Source organism: Labeo rohita, chromosome 21, assembly GCF_022985175.1.
Source record: "Labeo rohita strain BAU-BD-2019 chromosome 21, IGBB_LRoh.1.0, whole genome shotgun sequence".
Classification (NCBI taxonomy): domain Eukaryota; kingdom Metazoa; phylum Chordata; class Actinopteri; order Cypriniformes; family Cyprinidae; genus Labeo; species Labeo rohita.
The window spans coordinates 5,289,763-5,313,509 of NC_066889.1; the positions used below are offsets into that span (position 1 = coordinate 5,289,763).

The 23,747-nt window shown below is 35.0% G+C and overlaps 1 protein-coding gene across 1 annotated transcript in view; it reads right to left on the reverse strand.

The window, feature by feature from the left end:
* dacha (dachshund a) overlaps window positions 1–23,747 on the reverse strand; it is a 182,588-nt gene that overhangs the window by 57,165 nt on the left and 101,676 nt on the right. The window contains 1 exon segment of the mRNA XM_051092982.1: window positions 10,604–10,735. Coding sequence (XP_050948939.1) covers window positions 10,604–10,735 — 132 coding nt within the window.

A 23,747-nucleotide genomic window follows, 5' to 3' on the forward strand; every position in this document is an offset into this window, starting at 1 on the left:
TCCCAATTTTAAAAATCTGTCCACATTGGGCAATGTAGACCTCTGACTGAATGTTGATCGCGCATACAAGATATTAGTTGATTAATGACCTACTCTGACCTGTTTGAATTTATTACTCATGTATCTACAAGTCGAACACGAATATATTGTGATTGATTATTCTGTGTATCAAAGGTCAAACTATAACATACAGTAGCTTATGGAATATGCAAAAATAAAGTTTCTCAAAGATTAACAGGACTTTTAAAGCAGAACAAGTAAGTGGAAGAAAAAAAAACGTAACTGAGAAACTAATTGAAAGACTGAAATAGGTTCTTCACCTAATTAATTACGTAAGTAACCATTATATTTAAAGCACTACATGTGTTTAGGCAGAAGAGTATTAAGTAATTCTGTCTTTGTAGTCACTGCATAAATTGTAACTATATAGATCACTAATTATCACTAATTTTATTTTTACATACTCATTTTCTATTATGACAAATATCCCAACAAACATACACTGCCGTTCAAAAGTTTGGGATCACTACGATTTTTTATGTTTTTTAAGAAGTCTTTTCTGCTCATCAAAGCTGTGTTTATTTGATTAAAATACATAAAAAAAACAGTAATATTTTGAAATATTATTCCAATTTATAATAATGCTTTTCTATTTGAACATACTTTAAAATAGAATTTATTTCCGCGATTCAAACCTGAATTATCAGCATCATTACTCCAGTCTTCAGTAGCAAATGATTTTTTAGAAATCATCCTAATATGCTGATTTGTTATCAGTGTTTGAAACAGTTGTGCTGCTTAATATTTTTCTTTTTTTTTGGAACTTGTAATACTTTTTTTAGTATTCTTTGATGAATAAAACATTAAAAAGAACAGCATTTATTTAAAATAGAAATCTTCTGTAACAATATACGCTACTTTTTAAAATTTGGGTTCAGTATTTCTTTGAAAGAAATTAATACTTTTATTTAGCAAGTATGTGTTATTTTGATAAAATAAAATAAAAAATGATAGTAAAGACTATATTGTTAGAAAAGATTTTTTTATTTTGAATAAATGGAGTTTCTTTGATGAATAAATCATTAAAAATATTTTAAATAGAAATCTTCTGTAACAATATATGTTTCTTTTAAAATGTGGTTTCAGTATTTCTTTCTTTCTTTCTTTGAAAGAAATTAATACTTTTATTCAGCAAGTATGTGTTATTTTAATAAAAATTGAAAAAAGTGATAGCAAAGACTTTATATTGTTAGAGAAGGTTTCTATTTTGTATAAATGCAGTTCTTTTTAAATTTTATTCATCAAATAATCCTAAAAAAAAAAAGATCAGTTTCCAAAAAATATTAAGCAGCACAAATGTTTCCAACACTGATAATAAATCAGCATATTAGAATGATTTCTGAAGGGTCATGTGACACTGAAGACTGCAGTAATGGCTGGTGAAAATTCAGCTTTTCATCACAGAAATAAATTATGTTTTAAAGTATATTAAAATAGAAAACTTTTTTTTTTTAATTGCAATAATATTTCATAATTTTTTTTTTTTTTTTTTTTTTTTTTTTTTTTTTTTTTTTTTTGTTTGATCAAATGAATCCAACTTTGATGAGCATAATAAATGTGAATGGCAGTGTAAGCCATTTAATTGCATTAAATATGCCTTAAAATGCACATTATTTGATTTCGAATTATCTGTTGTGGAAAAAACGTACTCCTGATGCATTAGGCTTAGGTGATCATGTGGATGAAATGGGTTTGAGTATGTCCCCCAAGATACCAGTTTCCCATCATTCTGCACTGTTTATCAATTTTTCTCTCTAAAAAAAGTCCAACGGTCACTACAAGCCATTATCAAACCACAGACATTCCATAGTCAGTTCCTCAGAATCCCACAATATGCAAGTGTCCATTAGAAAAATAATCTGAAATCACATCTTCTACTAACAGAACCCTGACCCCGGTCCCAAGTTCAGAAGGTGAGCTCGACTCTCTCAGAGCTGCTCCGCCGGAGTGATACAGGAAACCGATACTCCCCCACCTCAGCCACAAGATCAACACTGATCCCTCTTGCTCTCAACACGCTCAATATTTTACATAAAACAAAGGGCTAGCCGAGATCAGATGATGCAGTTTATGGAAGCTGAGAGGAGGGAGAAGTGTCTCCGGTTACAGTGGGGATTATAGGTAGGAACTGGGAAACTGTCTGACGGTGAATCTCGTGAAAAAAAAAAACTGTCAAGAAATATCCAGGTCATATTACCAATTTCAAATATTACACTTGTTCGGGACTTGTCAAGAAGGCTAGTGAGTTTAGCTATAGTGCTACATGAGAATACGGAGGAGAGAAAGAGATGAGTGAGCGAGGCGGTCCTCAGTGGCAACACTAGGACAATCCAATCTGATTTAATAAGAGTGACAGTTGCTCTCTGATGACAGAAAAGCTCTTGAAAGTGTGATGGCAAAATGAAAGGATAGGTGAGAGACAAAGAAAAGAAGAAATAAAAGTGCTGACCGCTTTGGTAGTTAGGGATTTGCAACATACACAACTCTGAGTCCCGCAATCTCTGCATGTGCGCTCTCTCTCTCTCTTTCTCTCTCTCTCTCTCTCTCTCTCTCTCAGCACACACCTGGTTTTTGCTAACGCGGCAAATCACATGGCTGACAGATTCCCGAGCCCGTTTAAATAATGCATGGGATTTCTCTTTTAACTTGTCAGTCGCCCTACAAAAAAATATATCAGTTCTTTTCTGATGTCATTTGTGACAGTGATTCACCCTGACAGTTCTCCATTAGACCAATGAGTCCCTTTTCGTTCGCTCATTCTTCTACCGCCGTTCCGACAAGAAACACATGTTACCCCTTTTTCTTTTTCCCCTGTCTCTCTCACCCTTTTTTCTTGTTAACAGGGGTTTTCAGAGCTGTATTTATATTTAAAGACACAATTTCACAGGAGCCCCTATTAACTCACTTCACCCTCCAGTCCTGCTGCAATCGTATTAGCGCAAACATCGCTCTCTGCCTAACGCCGAAACCGCACACCGGCTCCGAGTCGCTGAACAAACTCCAGCATGCTTTGTGCTACTGGGTAAACTCGGAAGGGAAAAAAAGGCAGACTGTCTATTTCCATGCCAAATACTTCATCAAATCTCTTTGGCTCCTGTCAAACACGTCGCTGCCGCGCGTTGTTGCGTTTTTTGATTCCGTGCTCTTTTCTCGCGCTCTGGCGGCGAGAGCGGGGTTAACGTTTGAACGGACCGAGCGAGGGGGAGATTGAAATCAAGCCTATCTGTGCTGACTGCCTGCTGCAGATAGCTCAGGCTTTTTGTGGCACGGTCCACACAGTGGAGGAAAAGCACAGATTAGCCATTTCCCCTTTGAAGTTCTCCTTCAAAAAAGCAAAAGGCTCACCACCAAGAGTGAGAGGGGAGGGGACCAAAAACACATCTTGCGGGAATGTAAAGAAACAAAAAAGGGACAGGAAAAAGTGCCATCGGGACTTTGAGCAAGCAGTGTCTTGGCGGCGCACGAGAGAGCGAGGCAAAGAGAGAGGTTAAAGTTGTCGGACTGCTTCAGAGGGTGTTTGTTTAACTTCAGGGATTCAAGGGAGCTAGATCAGATTCCAAGACACCCCCCCTTCACCACCTCTCAGCTCCAAACAATGCGCACCAAAGACCAATCCAGTGTACTTTGGGTGGTACGGCTTGCTTTTGAGGACTTATTAAGTCTGGTCTAAAACCCAAATGTCTTTTTGGTTCCTCAAAGTACCTCAGAACTCCATAGCTTTGGCTTGAAGTATCCAATTAAAAATAACAATAAGCAGTTGCACTCAGAATCTGTGCCCGCATCCAAATCGAAAACCCATCATGTTGGAATTTTGCGGCTTTTAGGTAATCTCTGTGAGCTTGGAGGTCACAATTATGGTAGGACTGTATAAAGTTGAGCGAATGCATGTTTATAAGTGCTTCGGGCAACCAGTCCTGGTTCGTGGTCTTTTCTGATTTCGTCCCCCCTCTTTCTCTCATTTTGTTTCCTGTCCACTCTATACTGCACTATTCAAATAAAAGAGAAAATGCCAAAAATAAATTTTTAAAAGAAACATGCCCTCACATGCTTGCAGGCTTGCAGCGAGAACCTCTTGAGTGACAATCAGTTTAAAACTTACAGGCATCCATATGTTGCTCTTTTGAAATTATTCCTGGGATTTTTTTAAATATTCAGTGTATCCTGGGTATATCTTGGGAATTTTATGTATTCTTGTTACTTGCATTATTAGGGCCCAAGCACCGCGGTGCAAGGACCCTCTTGGAATTTCTCTGTTTCTTCTTCTTCTTCTCCAAAATGAATTGAATTTTTGAGGGCCTAAACATGCTCGAAAACTCATGAAAAAATTACAACCGATATAGGTTACAAAATTAGGCGTGGTAAAATGGCTCAACAGTACCACCTATACACTTTCAGCGAATTGCCACTCAAGCTTATTTCACGTACATGCGAATTTCGGTAGACACATGTAACACACCAATTTAAAGTCTCTTGGAACAAAAATCCAAAATGGAACAGGAAGTCAGTTATTTTGAATTTTCTCTGCAAATTTTGTGTCTTTTTTGCCATTTTCAGTTGTTTTATTTTGACGAACTCCTTCTAGAGAATTAATCAGATTAACACCAAATAAAGCCCTGTGTGATGTTAAATTGCAAAGATCTTGATTTTTTGTTGAAGGGCGTGTCTGAAGCGGTCTGACAAATTTCGATGTTTGGCCATGAAATAGTAAGTTGTTATAACTCAGACATACAATGTCCGATCTGCCCCAAACTTCACACGTTTGATAAGAGTCTTGTCCTGAACACCTGCCCATATTCAATTATAGTCATAGCACCAACTGCTGCATTTTTACACTGCAATGAACTTCTCAAAGAGATTTAATGTCATCAATGTTATATTTAGTCAGTCTAATATAAATGCCATTGCGATGTTAAATTGCGAAGATCTTGAGTTTTCGTTAAATGGCATATCCGTGGCGGCCTGAAAAAGTTTGCCGTTATGCCATGGAAAAGGAAGTTGTTGTAGCCATACAATGTCTGATCTGCCCCAAACGTCACAAGTTTTATAAGTCCAGGCCATAACACATCTAAAGGCCAATATTTAGTTATAGGGTAGACCAGTTGGTACAGGGGTACATTTGAAACACCTTAAATAACTTGCATGCACAACAAGTCTGATCTGTGATATTCGCTTTTCATATGCACAATAGCACCCTCTTCAATCGTGGGAAATTTGAAGTACATGCACTTCTCCAGTCCGAAGATATCGATATTTTTTTCTAAGGTAAGTTTTTCACTTCACCATGTCCCTTTCACACTGAATAGCTTCTCATCCTTACATGACTTTTAAAGTTAATTGACATTTTCGTAAACCTTAATCTGTGTTCTAATGTTCTAACCAACATATTACATGACTTTGTGTCATCGTGTCAGCGGGGTACAGATCTGTTTTATTATTGTTGTTTGCAATTGTTCAATGTTTTTACCGTTACTCACCTTTCAACTATTAAACTGTTATTACTATTAAAAAGATAAACTGAAATTAAATACTGTATCGCTGTTTGCCATTACTGTACAATGTTTTACAAATACACTACTTTTAACTAAACAAATAATCAAATAAAATACCGAATAGAAAAAAAAAAAACTTTTGAATTCTCATTTTTTAAACATATTTTACATTTGCAATGAATTGGTTAGGCTGCTTTACAGCATTACAGATGGGTGTCTCAACTGTACTCAAGTAACATTACAGTGTTTATGAGCTAACTGTGGCAAATAAGACCTACTTATGGATGTTAATAATTATTAATAATTTAGTAGACAAGGAAATGTCATATGATAAATCACTTATTTTCAGTCCCTAGTTTTGGTGTGGTAACAGAAAAAGCAAAAAGTGTACCAACTGTACCCAGTCTACCCTAATCATAGCGCCACCTGCTGACAACAGGAAATGCCTTGTTTTGCATTAACTTTAACATGCAATGTCCAATCTGCTCCAAACGTCACGTTTGATAAGATTTCTGGTCTGAAAATATCTACATGCCAATATTCAGGTATAATTAATAGCACCACCCATTGGCAACAGGAAATGTCATGTTTTATACTAACTTAAACATGCAATGTCCAATCTGCCCTGAATTTCTTGTTTGATAAGAATCCTGGCCTAATCATATCTAAAGGCCAATAACAAGTTATAATCATTGACTCCACTAAACTCATTTTTATCTTCAACATTTCCGTACAGTTGTTGCATTTCTAGTGGCGGTGGCATGGAACTTTCAAATACGATGCATGTTCATGAGAGTACCAAGAGAAATGCATATGGTGCTTCTGACGCAGAACGTCCGTCTCTTTTAGTTCATGGTCTGTATATTCTGGTTAAAATAAATAAGGCTGAGCAAAAAATGGCAAGTCATCCTCTAGTCGAAATCTTCAGGCATGTTTACGAAGACATTCGGGTTCTATATTTCAGAATGCTGGCTCCTGTGTCAGCAGCACCACATGCATGCGTTGTGGTACTCTTGTAAACGCATGGTGGAGACGGCCACCGAAGAAATTGTTGAATAAAGTCATTATTTTTGTTTTCTTTGCACACCAAAAGTATTCTCGTAGCTTCAGAACTTTACGGTTTAACCACTAATGTCACATGGACTACTTTATTGTTGTCCTTACTACTTTTCTGGGTCTTGAACGTGGTAGTTGGGTCAAAAAACTCTGGGATTTCATCAAAAATATCTTAATTTGTGTTCCGAAGATAAACTAAGGTTTAAGGGTTTTGTTGTTAAATATGTGACATTATGGAAAAAACTGGTTGCAAATCCCCCTGATTTGAAATCCAAAAAGCCCTCAGAAAGCGTTGATCTAGCCTTATCAGATCTGACACCACACAAACAAACGCCTATAGTGCTGGGTCTGTGCTTACTGTGTTTCACGGCCCGGGACTGTTGTTCACTCAGCACGCTGACATCCGCAAACACGAGTGAAATTTGACTCTGTGTGATTCTCAGTTTCCATTGATGCAGTTCTCTCCATCTCTATCTCTCTCATCATCAACATTAGCTCTATCGGCAGCCAGAGTACATTAGAGGATGTGTGATTGAGTGCGAGACAGACGTGTTCTCTCCACCCCTGGCACTGGCTCTTCCTCCTCTCTCCTGCTCTCTATTCTCTCGCCATCATCTTTCTGTCACTACACACAGTCTGTTTCTCTCCGCATGCATGGACCGAATTCAAAGGTGATTTGTATTCACAGTCTCAAGTGCTGATCTACAATTGCAGCAGCCTTTTGGTAAAGCTTCTTATGGACTGATAGTTTAGTTATTGATTTCGATTGGATGAGCCACGTCTGAAGTCACTGTTAAAGAGCAAATAGCAGCAACCGTTGTGACCGCACATCATTTAATTTTTACATGACTTAAACTACATTACAACTCTATAAACAACTGACATACTGTATAGACTTGTTCTAAAGACATTTCATAGGTCACTTACATTGGATAGTCCTGGTTACAGTTCAAAATCGTTACTGTATATTAGATATCAAATGTGTTCAGATGGCTGTGATTTTTAGTGAAGACTGAATGATTAATTTAACTGGAAACTTGCCATGTTATACCTGGTTTGGGAACAGTCACCCTGAAGCAACTTTGAACCTATATTCTTAACCAACCCATATTAACCACTTAGTAAAATTTTGACAGAACTGGACAGAAGTGAGAAATGAATAACATTTTTCTTTCTGACATAATTGTTGACTTATTATTTATTATAATGTTTACGATTATTTTATTTATTTTTTTTAACAAACTGTCAGCTAAAGTGCATTTGGGAAAAAAAGTGGCAATGATTTTTTTTAGACAATAAGAATGGGTGTAATATTTAATTAAATAATTACGTTTTTTTTTTTTTTTTTAAATGTATTTATTTATTTATTGATAGTGTCTTATGCACAACCGAGGCTGCATGTATCTGATCAAAAATATAGTAAAAACAGTAATATTCTAAAAAATTATTGCAATTTAAAATACCTGTTTTTTTTAAAATATTTTAAAATGTATTCACCATGATCATTCAGAAATCATTGTACTATGCTGATTTGGTGCTGTTGTTGCTGTTTAATATTATTGTAAAAGACTTTTCAAACGTTTGGGGTAAGAAAGATTTTAGAGAGAGAGAAATAAATACTTCTATTCAAAAATGATGCATTTAATTGATCAAAAGTGACAGTGAACACATTTTTAATGTGCACATTTCTATTTCAATAAAATGCTGTTCACTGCTGAACGTTCTGTTATAAAAAAAAAAAAAAAAAAATGCTTTCACAAAAAAAAATTAAGCAGCAAAAACATTTTCCACATTGATAATAATAACCATTAATAATATTTGAGGCAATGACCAATAATATGTACCAAATCAACATATTCAAATGATTTCTGAAGGATCACATGGCATGAAAAACATATTTGACAATATTAATGTATATCTGATCAAATAAATGTAGCAGAAGAGACTTTTAAATATATCTCTGTCTGTTTTTCCTCTGTTTTTATGCTTTATCTTTAAGCACATTTGACTGCAATTTCAAAACCTTTGCACACACACTGAGGAGTAACTTGCTGGTATTAATGTCTTCCTCTACATATTCACACACACGCACCCTGTTTCTGTTCACGTATGTGTGTGTTGTTCGTGTATGTAAGCGTTATTGGCCTTGGCAATAACAACGGATGGCATTTGTGTCTGTGCTCACAGTTGTTGACTGTGATAATAAAGAATGACATTTTACTTTTGTGTGTGTGTGTGTGTGTGTGTGTGTGCAGTGATGGTAACATCACAATCTAAATGCACAGTCAGGTGGGGAACATTAAAGACGTCATTAGCCTCAATAAAGCTCAGCAGAAAGGAGAGGGCTGCGTGGGCAAGAACCCATTACCTCAGGTCACGTGCCTGTGTGCGCGTGTGTGTGTTGAGGTGATTAGATTGTTGAACGCTTCCTAACAGTGCTCTTTATTTTCATATTGTGAATATCTATAGCCTGCGCTGGTAAGTGATTCAAAGCTAGTGAGTCATAAACTGGTCAAAGCTAATGGCTGTGTAGCCCTGCACATCAGAAATGTGTTTTGCTGTTGCAATGGATTTCATGTGTTTGATTACCAGGTGAGGAGCTCAGAAGTGATTTCACTGAACTGTGGCAGGTGCAATAACTCAGACACAAAGTGTCTGTGAGAACATAGCCACAAACTAGAGCAATGAAAACTGTAATAGACAGGCTTCAGAAAGTCAAACATACATTCAAAATATTTAACAATTATATTATAACAAGGGTATGAGGAATAGGAATTAATGACTTTAAATTAATGTTGATGAGGATTGTATGATATTTAAAAATATTTTTATATACAAGTATATCTTTAGTTGGACTTCAGCACTATTTCTGCACAATTAAAGTGCATTAAGTACAAAGTTTTTATAGTATTTTATAAAGAGTATTTTTATAGATTTATATAGAGTATTTTTATAAAGTACATAATATGTAAATATATTTCTAGTATACTTAGCATAAAACAAATGCATTACAAATACGTTATAGTATATTTCATTTTATATTTTAGGTCCTCACCAATTTCATCAGGACTTTTTTAAAGAAGAAATATTATCTTATTATTACATATATGTTTTAAAAGCCCAATTGTCAAATGATTAATCATAAACCATCAATAATAAATGTGACCCTGGACCACAAAACCAGTCTTACATAGCACAGATATATTTGTAGCAATAGCCAAAAATACATTGTATGGGTCAAAATGATCATTTTTTCCTTTTATGCCAAAATTATTAGGATATTAAGTAAGGATCATGTTCCCTGATGATATTTTGTAAATTTCCTACCATAAATATATCAAAACTTAATTTCTGATTAGTAATATGCATCACTAAGAACTTCATTTGGACAACTTTAAAGGTAATTTTCTCATATATATATATATATTTATATATATATATAAATTATTATTATTTTATGTTTAATTATTATACACACCATTCATGTTTGGGGTTGGTAAGACTTGAAAAAAATATCTTAGAATCATTAATGCTTCATTTATTTAATTTATTTATGTTAATATTTATTTAATAAACAAATAGTAGTTATAGTAGGACAAATAGTAGTAGTATTAAAATAGTAATATTGTGAAATCTTATTACAATTTAAAATAACTCTTTTCTATTTTAGTATATTTTAAAATGTATTTTATTCCTGTGATGCAAAGCAGCTAAAGAAACATTTATTATTAGAATTGTTTGTTAGGAATCTTTGATAAAAGGAAAGTTTAAAAGAACAACATCTATGAGATTTGTTATGAAAATTGTTATGAAAAGTACTACTTTCTTTTAAAAAAAACTTACTGACCCTAAACTTTTTAACGTGTATATAATAAAAGGCTTACATTTGATTAAAAATCTCTTTCAAAAGGATAAAAAACACACTCAGTCACACTGTTTAGAAGAAACAGAATGATTTAGTGCACTTTTGAAGTATCTTGTATGTGTGTGACTCTGACCTGCACTAGAGTTCAGTTCCTCGTTCTCTGACTCAGTACCGTTCTGGCTTCCTGCTCCGTGAATGTTGTTCATGGCCATCAGTTTCATTTTCTGGAGTTTCATAGCTTCAGCCATCGCTGCTGCTGTCAGACCTGTGAAGTGCACACACACACACACACGCAGAGAAAGAGGTAAGTGTACCTGGTAACATACTTGGCCCCTTTTACACCTGGTACATCATCCGTCTCAGGAGATCTGATCTGAAGTGAACAGCCGACAGAAATGACTCAGCTGGTATTAACGTGTCTCATGTGATCAGATTTTGTTAGAGGGAAGCTTTCTGATGTGACTCAATCACTTACTACCTCAGTGTGTTGATAAAGCACAAAAAGCCACCGATATTGAAAATCCATAGTTTTGCACGTCCCTAATCAGCACTGGTCGTGACTGCCGCCCAACGGCAGAATGTGGCCCTCTGGAAGAGGAGGGAGGGATCTATTCCCAGACGGCCCTGTGCTCGTGGTCTTGCGCTAGCGTGTGTGTGTGTGTGTCCCACGAGGATTTCCCAGAGTTACTCACTGTCTCACACACACTTCCCAAACTCAACCCTCCTCTCATCAAGGGCTCCTCAGCCCTGGAAGCCATCATCACTCAGCCCAATTAGGCCCCTAATTAATTCAATTAAACAACGGAGGGACACATTAAGTAATTCATTAAGTGACGATGTGATGCCTTCTCGCACTCCGCTCTCGAAATTTCCCCACAAATCAGGTTGGGAGGAAGTGATGGCCCACGTCCTGTGTCTTTTTCCCCAGGTTCAGACAATGGATGTCACCTTGATCTAATTCATTAAAAACGTAGCCTCCAACGGAATACGTGAACTAGCGCACAAAAGAAGGCCGAAGAAAATTCCTTTATCCTCAGTTTCACACGCTCGGCATGGATTTGGAAGCACGGGGCACTTCTGCTCCCAGAGGGCCGCGCGATCCCCCGATGAGCACTTACGGCTGAAAATGAACAACGACACGACTGGTTTTGCTTTCTGCGACAGACGGCAAGCCAAATAAACTAGCAAATTATTCAAACTTCGAAAAATACAAGTTGTGGATTTGCTGGACTGGAGTGGAGGAGGAGATACATGAACAAAGAAGACAACATCTCAGTATTGTTTTCAGAGCCAGCCCCATCTACAGTAAAATAAGGCAAAAAGTAAAACAAATAATAAAAAATAAATAAAAAAAAAACTTGTCAGAAATTGTTGCTCAATAATAATTGATACAACTGAACAAACATAAACAATATACACATACACTATCTATCTATCTATCTATCTATCTATCTATCTATCTATCTATCTTTCTTTCTTGCAATAATTTTGGTAAATAATTACACAAATTAGAATGAAACTAAAATTTGAAGTAAAAAGACTGAAGCAGTATTTTCTGCAACTTGCAAAAACGGTATATATATATATATATATATATATATATATATTGTCACGGGGGCGGAGCAAAGCGACAGACACAGTGGGCGTGACGTCAGGCCTCGGAGAGGCTTTTATTAAACAATAAAACAAAGTGTCCAAAAAAGGGGGAAAAAGTGTCCAAAACAAAAGGGGGATCTGGTGTCCTCGAAGTGACGGGGTTCCGTGAAGGAGGGGTAGTGTTCCAAAAGGGAAGGGTCCAGGTAAGGGGCGGAGTCCGGCGGCCGCACGCGCTCCCCACTCAGGTCCGGGGTGCGAGGGGCGGCGGCTTCTCTAGCGGCATCGTGCTCCTCCACCTACGTGGCGCTTCTGGGGGATATCACGGCCCGGCATCTTGGCCCGTCAGCCGTTACGGGTGCGGTCCTCATCCGAACCCGCGGGGTCCGGCAACTCGTCCTACCCCTTCCTGGACCCACGAGGACACCAGCGTGCATGCACGGGGAAGAGACCGGTCTCCTATCGGCATTTTAACAGCGGCGGTGATGAGGCTTCATTCACATCAGGTGTGCCTCATATTATCGGGAGCCTGGTGAAGGGCGGCGATTACCGACGGGGTGCAGCTGACAATAAGGGGGGGAGGCAGTCGACTCGTCACAATATATACACACACACAATTTTGCAAAAGAAGCTATATATGTAAACAAAGCTCATAGTATTATAGTATTATTATTAACAATATAAGTCAATTATTTTTAGCTTTATTAATTATTAGCAATATTATTCACTTATGGATATAATTATTGATATATTTATAATATCATCAATTATTAAATGACAATAACTAATGTAAACAAAGCTTATAATGTTTTAATATATATGGTATAATACTTTTAATTATTTAAAGCAATTATTATTAGCTTTATTAATTAATAAGTAATTATTAGCAATATTATTCATGGATTATTATAACATTATTATTATCATTACTACTACTACTATTATTACTGATACAATATTATATTATATAATGTTAATATATATATATATAATTTAAATATACTATAAATAATAATAAACATAATATAATTATAAATTATATGAAAATATCATTAATTATTAACTAAACGCACAATAAAATTATCCAAAACAATAACGAACGTTCTAAATATCTCATGTTAGTTTTTTGATTTCTTAATAAAAAATAAAAGTAAAATACACAAATAACATTTAGACTTTGTTTCTGATTCAATAAAGCAGTAATTGATGTCATAAAATCATGAGTATGTTTTCATTTAAAAGGTCAGAATCTATAGCTTACATGAATTAAAAAAAAAAAAAAAATCACAAACATGACACTTGTAAGTTAAATAATTTTATATATACTGATTTATTAATTAATGTGTAATATGTTATATTTTTACACATCATGAGCTTCTAAAAGATTTTCAGAATTTTTACAAAAAAAAAAAAAAGCAGCGATTGATATATAGTTTATTTAAAGTTATTTTCAAAGCTTTAATGTATTGGCATTATTGTTTATTTAATTCTAACAAATAAGTTCTTGTTAAAAACTAACCCAAATTAAACATTTTGCTTATAATTTCTGCACAGGAGAGACTTGGTGTTATTTCCAAACGAAAATAAATATATTGGTATCGGTCAAAATGAGTTGAAAAATATCGGCATATCGGATACTGACAAAAATCTAATATCATGCATGCCTAATTATTATTATTATTGATATAGATTTTATAATGTTATTTTATTAAAATTATAATACCTGATGTAAACAAAGCTTATAACGTTATAATACTATTATTTTATATATTTATTATATTTTATATTGGCAACTGAAAGCATAATAAAATGATGCTAAATGTTCTAAATATCTCATTTAAACATGGTACTACTTGTAATGACAAACTACAGACAGATAAAGCAAACAGTGGATTCATTTTGTAGAAGACACGTCTGAGTTTTGTTTCTGGAAAATGTAGGAGCGCTGAAGTGGTGGAGAAGCATCAGATCATTTCCTGTGAGGTCCAAATAAACTGTGCAAACTAAACACAATCGTTTATACAGAATACAAAGAGTAGAAAAATACAGGAAAAAAACACTCACAATTGGTGCATTGTCTCAGCACACACACACTATAAGGCCTCCTCCCACCTCCTGATACTATGTCAAGGAGAAGCCCCGAGATCAAACGGCGTACGTAACAGTAATTGATGTTTGAGGAAAGTCGCGACCCGCGGAAATGGGAGCCGGCGGATGAAAGGCGAGTGCCGTTTTGCAGGGGTGGACAAACAGATTGCTTATTGTTTGCCTTTCATATGGCCCTTCAGATCTACAAGTCTCTCTGCTTCAGACTCCCGCTTTGAACACTCAAGGTATCACCCCCCTGCCGCATGAATGGAGGGCGCTCGGGCACGTCCCGAGGAGGGGAGAACACATCTATCCTCCTTTCCTCGCCCCACACTCCCTCGTTCTCGAGATCTGACAGGTCCATCTCGGCCGCTAATGGTTCACCTGGTTTGGAAGTGAGGAGGTGAGCCGGCGGCCTGGACGGGGGCTTTTGTAGTCTTGAGGGGGGTCAGGTACGGGCCAGTCTGGATTCCTCCGCTATGACGTGCCTGAATTGGCCCTTTTTCATACCTAGACAACAATGTCCCATTTAATTAAAGAGTGGTATGAGAAAAGGTAGATTCCGAAGCGAAGGAAAAATTGATCCAGAGGAGTTTCTTTTGATCTCGGAGTCAGCGAGCGTTACATCAATGGATTCTTTTCAGCGTTCAGAGGCTCTCCGTTTCACTGCGTTTAACTTTGTCTGTCTTTACCGCGGTAATGAAACGTTAAAGACTCTGAGGCGCTTGCACCTGAGATTGCGGCTTTAAATTCTGGCACAGGTCAGCAAACATTGGATGTTGATGTCCCATGTTTCTGGTTCATTCAAAGGCTAAAATGGCTAATTTAAGTTTTTTTTTTTTAAATACTGGTCAATCTCCAGCTGAGTCAAGTCAGATATCTCACTAATTTTCATCTGCTTTTAAAAGTTTTGTGTATATCCCAGACTCAGCATCTGTTGAGTTTCAATGGACAGAGTCGCCAGGCTTCCCAACAAATATTTATTCCAGTACTTACTTCCTCAACCAAACATGCTCACAACCCAATTCCACTTACAAAGATCCTCACATACGAACGGCTTCTGTGATTGTATGCCCACGAACATACAAAAGGGAATAGAGCTAAAAAAAAAGTAAAACAGGAAGAGAGAGAAACAACATACATAACATAGATTGCCTGTGAGAACAAGCCCAGAGAGATCATGTTTTCCACAAAGAGGGTCAGTCAAGCACTCCCTCCGTTTCATGCAACCGGACGCATTATTGCATTTTGCATTTCACCTTTTCAGACGAAACGAGGGTATAAAAAAAAGAGAAAGGAACGGTGTCTTTTCATTGCTTTGACAGAGCGTCTCGGGAAAAAGTATCAGATTTGTGCACAAGACGGGGGGGAAAAAAACAGGCCGAGCATCTCCTTTGATTCACAGACGAGTAAATATTACTGTCCGATTTCATGTCGAACAGTAAACCGAGAAAGGACAAAAAGGTAGAAGAAGGGAGGGCAGAGGGAGATGGGGGCGGTATACTGTATTTAATTCACCTTTGGAATTTCCGAACGGCGGAACAAGGGATGAGATGAACGCCTGACAAAGGCATATGGCCGCTGGGCGAAACCGGACTCTGGTGCTTTTCAGCGCACGACGGTGAGAAAGAGAGAGAGAAATGGGGCGCGATGGAAGTTGTAAATAAAAGCCCAAATGAATGCTGAGATTTCCGCCTCATGACCCTACTGTTTGTGTGAAACCCACTGGAGGACTGATACTACTAAATCTAGGTTGTGTGTTCATTTTCCACCAACCAGAGTTTCCTCCCGAAGTGGGGCTGTTTTTGTTGGATACAAATGGCTCAAATGAACCTAAACTACTGATAAAATCAGAGTCATTTCAATAGAAAGACTCTGATTTGAAAAAACAAATCGAGTCTTAACAGAAATATGTTTTTTTTTTTTTTAAATATTGAACATGTATGACTTTCTTGAGGTTCTACTCCTTTAACGATTTGCAATATTTTCGTCATTCTGAATGGAAGGCTTGGTAAAACACTAGCGTTTTTGCTGAATGCACATGGCTCAAATGAATCTATACTATGAATCAATTTACAGTCATTTCAAAGAAAAGACTTTGATTTGGAGAAACCAACTGAGTCTTCACCGAAAGGTGGTCTGGATACGAAGGTGCATCTAAAAAATTAGGGTTTTGGAATCTATTTTTAATGAACAATGGTCTGGATCTGAAAGTTCCAGAAGGAGAATCTAGAAATCAAGTATTGGGAATCTATTTTTATGCCAGATATACATTACTTTCTTCTATTCTGACTATTCTGTTAAAAAATCAATGCAACACATAGTAAAACACTAGTGTTAATGTTAGATACGAATGGCCCAAATTAACCTAAACTAGTGATAAAATCAGTTTAGAGTCATTTTAAAGAAAAGACTTTGATTTTGAGAAACCTTCACAGAATGATGTGCTGGATCGAAAAGAGCCAGAAGGTGCATCTAATAAAAATTAGGGTTTTGGAATCTGTTTTTACAAAATACCAGACATAAATAACTTTCTTGATGTTCTACTCCATTAACGTTTTGTGAATATCTGACTATTTGCACTAATGTACGGGGAAAACTAGCATTTTTTTTAGATACAAATGGCTCAAATGAATCTGTATTATTGATAAGTTAGTTCAGAGTCATTTCAAAGAAAAGACTTTAATTTGGAGAAACCAACTGAGTCTTTACAGAATGATAGTCTGGATACGAAAATGCCAGAGGTGCATGTTAAAAAAACAACAAAAAAAAACAGGGTTTTGGAATCTATTTTAAAAAAAAAAAAAACAGACATAAATAACTTTCTTTATGTTCTGTTCTGTAATAGAACAATGGTTTGGATCTGAAAGTGCCAGAAGGTGCATCTAGAAAACAAGTTTCGGGAATCTATTTTTAAAAATATTAAATATACATTACTTTCTTGACGTTATATTTTGCTATATAGTGTTATTGTTAGATACGAAGGCCGAAACGAACCTAAACTATTGACAGAATCAGTTTAGAGTCATTTTAAATGAAAGACTTTAATTTGGAGAAATCAACTTGAGTCTTTACAGAACGATAGTCTGGATATGAAAGTGCTAGAAGGTGCATCTAAAAAAACGTCTGAATATTTCCACTAATGTAAGCAGAAAACCAGCATTTTTGTTAGATACAAATGGCTTAAATGAATCTGTACTATTGATAAGTCAGTTCAGAGTCATTTTGAAGGAAAGACTTTGATTTGGAGAAAGTCTTCACAGAATGATGGTCTGGATAGGAAAGTACCAGAAGGTGCATCTAAAAAATTAGGGTCTTGGAATCTTTTTAAAAAATACCAGACATAAATAACTTTATGTTCTATTCTGTAACAGAACAATGATCTGGATCTGAAAGTGCCAGAACGTGCATCTAGAAAACAAGTTCTGGGAATCTGTTTTTTAAAAAACCCGATATACATATTCTTGATGTTTTATTCTGTTAAAAAATAAATGCAACACATAGTAAAACACTAGTGTTATATTTGGATACAAATGGCTCAAATGGTTTTAGAATCTATTGATAAAGAATTCCAGACAAAACAAAACAAAAACTTTCTTTAGGTTTTATTTATTTAACATTTATTTATTTATTATTATTTTTTTCCACCAGTTTCTGCCAGAATATGCATCTCAGAACAAGAGTTTAAGAATCAATTTTTAAAAATACCAGATATAAATGACTTTTTGGTGTTGTAGTCTATGAACAATTTATAAACAACAGTGTTTTCTACCAATGTGAATGCAACACATAGTAAAACACTAGTGTTTTGTTAGATATAAATGGCCCAAAAGAATCTAAACTATTGATAAAATCAGTTTAGAGTCATTTTTAAAGGAAAGACTGATTTAGAGAATCTACACTGTGAAAAACAATTTGTTGAGTCAACTTAAAATAATTTGTAACCTGGCTGCCTTAAAATTTTAAGTTCAGTCAACTCAAAAAAAAAGTTTGTTCAACTTGAAATGTTAAATTATACTAAGTTACAACTTAGATATTTGAGTTGAATCAACTTAACATTTTAAGGCAGCTGGGTTACGTGCCCATCTGTTAAGTTTAGCAAACACAAATATCTAAGTTGCTACTTAGTACAACTTAACATTTCAAGTTGAATAAACTTATTTTAGTTGACTAAACTTAAAATTTGAAGGCAGCAGGGTAACAAATTATTTTAAGCTGACTCAACAAATTGTGTTTTTTATTTTTTACAGTGTATATGAGTCTCTGCAGCATGATGGCCTAGATACAAGAGTGCATCTACAAAAATAAGGGTTTTCAATTCTGTTTTTTTTTTTTTTATTAAAATACATAAATAACTTTCTTTATGTTCTGTTCTGCTAAATATTTTTGAACATTAGAATTTTTCAGCCAGTTTCCTGGTTAAAAACAACGGTTTGAGAATGTGTTTGTATAAATACCAGATTTAAATTACTTTCTTGACATTTTATTCTATGAACAATTCATAAACATAAGGATTTTTCTGCCAATGTTTAAGCAACACATGGCTCAAATGAATCTAAACTACTGATAAGTCTTTTCAGAGTATTTTAAAGGAAATACTCCGATTTGGAGAAACCAACTGTGTCTGAACAGAATGATGGTCTGGATACAAAAGTGCCAGAAGGTGCATCTAAAAAAAAAAAAACTAGGATGCAGGAATTGATTTTTAAAAATACCAGACATAAATGACTTCCTCGAGGGTATGTTTCTATTCGTGTAGTCTGATTTGCAAACAAATGACTCCTGAGGCGATTCTTTAAATGAACAAAGCTAATGATTTATTGGTTTGAATTGGTCTCTGTCTTTCACTGAATCATGTAGTGTCGTTCTTCACACTGTGCCTTAACCAGGCGTGACACGAAAAGCAACAAACAAGTTTATTTTAAGCTTTACAATGTGTGCTAGTTCTTATTTATTGACCAGGACTGCCTGGGGTCGAGGGTCTCCCTGATCCTGAGTCAGCTCATGTGGGCCAAAACACTCTGTCTAAGAGTGAGCCCAATATGAGCAAGACTCTGTAATTACTTTTAATGAAGGCAGATGCTGATGTGGAGTTCTGCCATTATTGGAGCAGAGAAAAGATGATACACACACACACTCACACTCACACAGCGTGGGAATGAGGGCATTGACGGCCGTACCCAGAGGACAGGCAGAGGAGTGGGGCGGACAAAAGAAAGGAAGAACAGAAAGAAAGATTTAATGTAACACCATGGAATGGACAGATGACGCGTCATGACGGCTTGTTCACTAACATGGATAAAACAAGCTGTAAATGCTATGCTAAACTGGGAGTAAAATCGAAGAATAAATTTAAAACATCACTTTATTTTAATAAAATCAACTGGTTCGAAAATTGACTGTGATTTAAATGAGTAGATCAGAGACCAGGAACATTATTTAGAAGTTCATTAAATTGCAACATGTTATGTACAAAATATTTTTATTTTTATATCATATAAATTAAATAAAAATTATAATAAATACATATACTTGTAAATATTTCTTAAATATATAAGTGAATGTGTTTGTATTTATATATACAAAATAATTACACACACACATAAATTAGGCAAACTCAATCTTTTATTTTGTATGCGATTAATCGCGAATAATCGTTTGACAACCCTAATTAAAATAGAAAACAGTTATTTTAAATGTAAAAAATATTTCACAATATTACTGTTTTGATTGTATTTTTTATTAAATAAATAGAGCTTTGGTGACCGTCAGAAGACTTTTTTTTTTTTTTCTAAAACTTAAATTCTTACAGACCCAAATTTACCAAAAGTATGCATACATATATTTTTTCTTTAACTTGACAATTTTAATATCAATTTACTGTTAGGTTAAAAAACTAGCGCTTTTTCTATATTTCTAGTGGTTGTGGGTAATATTAAGCATAAAAACCTAGTTTGCATACACACTTTGGATCCAAAAATCTTCCAAAACCATTTAAGATCCCTAGATTTGCTGTTATTTGGGTTGCACTTCTAATCTAGTATGCAAATTGGGACACGGCTTCTGATGTGACATGAAATACAGGAGAGAGACATCTAATTCTGCAAAACTCCACAAACATTATGAGGAGACTTAATATGACGATGTGTTTTACATGTTAATTTGACCTCTGGATGCTCAGAGGGATACCGTCCAAGACGCAAAGAGTTTTTTTTCTCTCTCTTCGGCATAAAAGTGCCGACAAAACAGACAAATTGGGCCATAACATTATCCCTCAGCGCTCCTCATTTCCTCTACATTACGTTAAAAAACATTAATATAATCCCTCCTCGTAATTTCTCAGGCAATTAAAGGTAAAAGCGGCCCAATTTACCACCCGCTATATACCAACCCAGTTTAATGTCTAATAGCAGTGCCTTTAATTGTAGTATTGTGTTTTTTTTGGCATTAATAGGTGCTGAGGTCCTAGTGGCCACTAGACACAGGTGTTAATTATCCAGTGCAGCAGTGGCAGCTTGCAGTTTTATATTGCATCAAGGTAAAATTACAACGCATTATTCTCCTATCAAACAGAAATAAGCCGTTAATTAACTCCCTGCTGTAGTAATCGCTTCTTTATTTATTTATTTGTTTTTTTATTATTTGTGCAAGCACACATTCAGGTTCCAGTGGTGTGTCTCACATTTGCATACTTGTATGCGCTAAAAGTTACAGACTTAAAAGTTATTCACTTAATGCACTATAGAGCTGATGTTTTATGCTGATCTGATGTCAATGCAATGTTATTTTAGTTTTCAGGGTCAAGTTTATAAAATATTTATAAATATTTATTAAATATAATGCCAAACTGCAAAATACATTTGTAGCAGAAATAGTAGTAGTAATTAATTAACACTTAATTAATAACAAACTATTGACAATCGAGTTGACATACGAAAGCTATTTAAAATATGAAATATTTTAAAATCCTAATTTTTTTCTTCTTTAAAAAAAAAAAAAAACCTAAAATGTTATCTTTGGATATTTAAAAATGGCATTAGTTATTTGCATTCTGAAGCATAGTTATTTTAGGAGTATTATTGTTAATTATTAACATACTTTTGTGAGTTGACAGAAATATTGAGTTCAGTTGACAAAAGTAATTTAAAATCTTTTAAAAATAAACCATAAAATGTGATGCTTAATATATACACACACACACACACACACACACACACACATATATATATATATATATATATATATATATATGATACAAATTTGAGTTGAGAAGTTTTTCTTTATTGTGAGCTAAAATAATAATGAGGCATTAGTTATTAGCTACTTGGATTCTTTAGTATATTTATGGTATGAGTGGTATTGTTAATTATTCTCATACTTCTTTGAGTTGACAAAAATTTTGAGTTGACATAAAATATAAAATATACTTTGAAATGCAATTTTTTTTCTTGTCTTTTTAAAATACACCCTAAAATGTTAGGCTTATTATATATCTTTTTAATTATAATAATTTAATGATTTGCTTTTCTTTATTATGAGCATGTGACTATAGAGATTTTTGATGGCAAAAAAATAAAAAATAAAAAAATAAAATAAAATAAGATCTGCATTACTTTTTTGGATTCTGAAGTAAATTTATGGTAAAAGTATTATAGTTAAATGGTTAAATAAGTTAACACAGAAAAGCTATTAATATAAAACATATTTTAAAATATTACGTTATGATAATAATTTAATGTTAATATTAAGGTTAATATTTTTATTTATAGAGATTTTTGATGAAAAAAATCAGCATTATTTATGTGGATTCTGAAGTATATTTATGGTAAGAGAATTATAGTTAATTATTATCATATTTTTTGAGTTCACACAGAAATATTGAGGTGAGTTGACAAAAAAGCTATTTAAAAATATAAAATCTATTTTAAAACACTACATTATTTTATTATCTTTTTAAAATAAACCCTAAAATGTTTAAGATTTTGTTTAATATTTTTACTGATATTAATTGAATGAGATTATTTTCTTTATTATTAGCATGGCACTGCAGGAATTTTGATGAAAACCTTGAAAACCTTAACTGATACATCAGAAAGAAACAGTTTCGTTTCATAAAAATGCTTCTGGCCAAAAAAAAACAAACAAAAAAAAAAAACAAATAAAGAAAATCAAAACAAACTGGCTCAAAGACGCATCAGCGCCATATGTTCAGTAAAATGCAAATGTGCCTGCATTAGTCTGGATAAAAAAGCAGATGTATAAACTACAACTTACAGTATTTCTATTTAACAATACATTCACCTTTAACTTCGCATGCAGGCTCTCTATTTGATAAGAGATATGAAATCTTTCCGTCGAGTTGTGTTTTATGTACTCTAGAGAAGAAACACGTGTGAACGTGGAGTGTGTGTGGAGTGTAGAGTGGGCAGTGCCGACTGCAGCAGGATTGTGAAGCACTGAGGATGAGATCTGTGATTGGCTCGTGGGCGTCATGATCTGTACGTGTCATCAACAGTCGCCCTGGAGGAGCACGGGGTGGTGGGTGGCAGAGGCAGCGTAGATTAATAACCCTGTGTCCTGCAGTCAGACTGCCTATGGAGAGAAATGTGTGTGTGCACAACGATCAGGATGCTGAAACATCTCACAACCCAATGCAGCGCGTGGATTTATCTGTACAGGCAAACCTTTATGTTTTCCAATCAATGCCGTATATTAATTTCTGCCCATAACGCACACATACGTGCGATCGCACACTCATATACACACAAGCTGCAATCAGCAGTGATTTCGAGGCATCCCTTTAACCCCAGGAACTCGTTAATGTTTCATGGAAAGAGCCACTAGAGTCTTCACCGGCCGACTCAGAATCTCACGACTTAGCAGAAATAAATGGGCCAAGTGTTCAAAGAGTAACAAGGCACTGCTCACTGGGCAGAAAGTGAGTGGAGAGCACTTTTCCTACCTTCTCTCTCACACTGTGGCTCACATATTCCTCTATTTCGGTCTTTACGTATCATATAACCCATCCCCTCCATCCAAAACAGCCTAAAGCATTCTCACAACATGGATTTTAATTGTCTGGAACGTCTACGAACATAAACTCTGACTCTCATGTCGTTCCAAACCTGTATGCCTTTCTTTCTTCTGTGAAACATAAAAGGAGATGTTTTGCAGAGTGTCCAAGTTGCTCTTTTCCATATAATGAAAGTAGATGGGAACTGGGACTGTTGAGCTTCCAAAATTACATTTACATTTAGTCATTTGGCAGATACGTTTATCCAAAGCGCATATATTTATGCAACACAGTACAAGTAGCAAAGGTTTTTTTTATATATATAATAAATAAAAAGAAAACAAGTATATAGAATAGAAAAAGAATAGTTAACACTGGTGTTAGAGGGTCTCTTTAAAAAAAGAAAGAAAGAAAGGTCAAAGTCAAAAGAACAGAATAATGAATAAAAACTAAACAAGTAGATAAACTAGAAAAAGAATAGCGAATGCTAGTGTTGGAAGCTCTTTTATTTTTGGAAGCACCATAAAAGTAATCCAAGTTTTCTGAAGCCACATAATAGATATGTGTGAGGAACAGTCAAAAA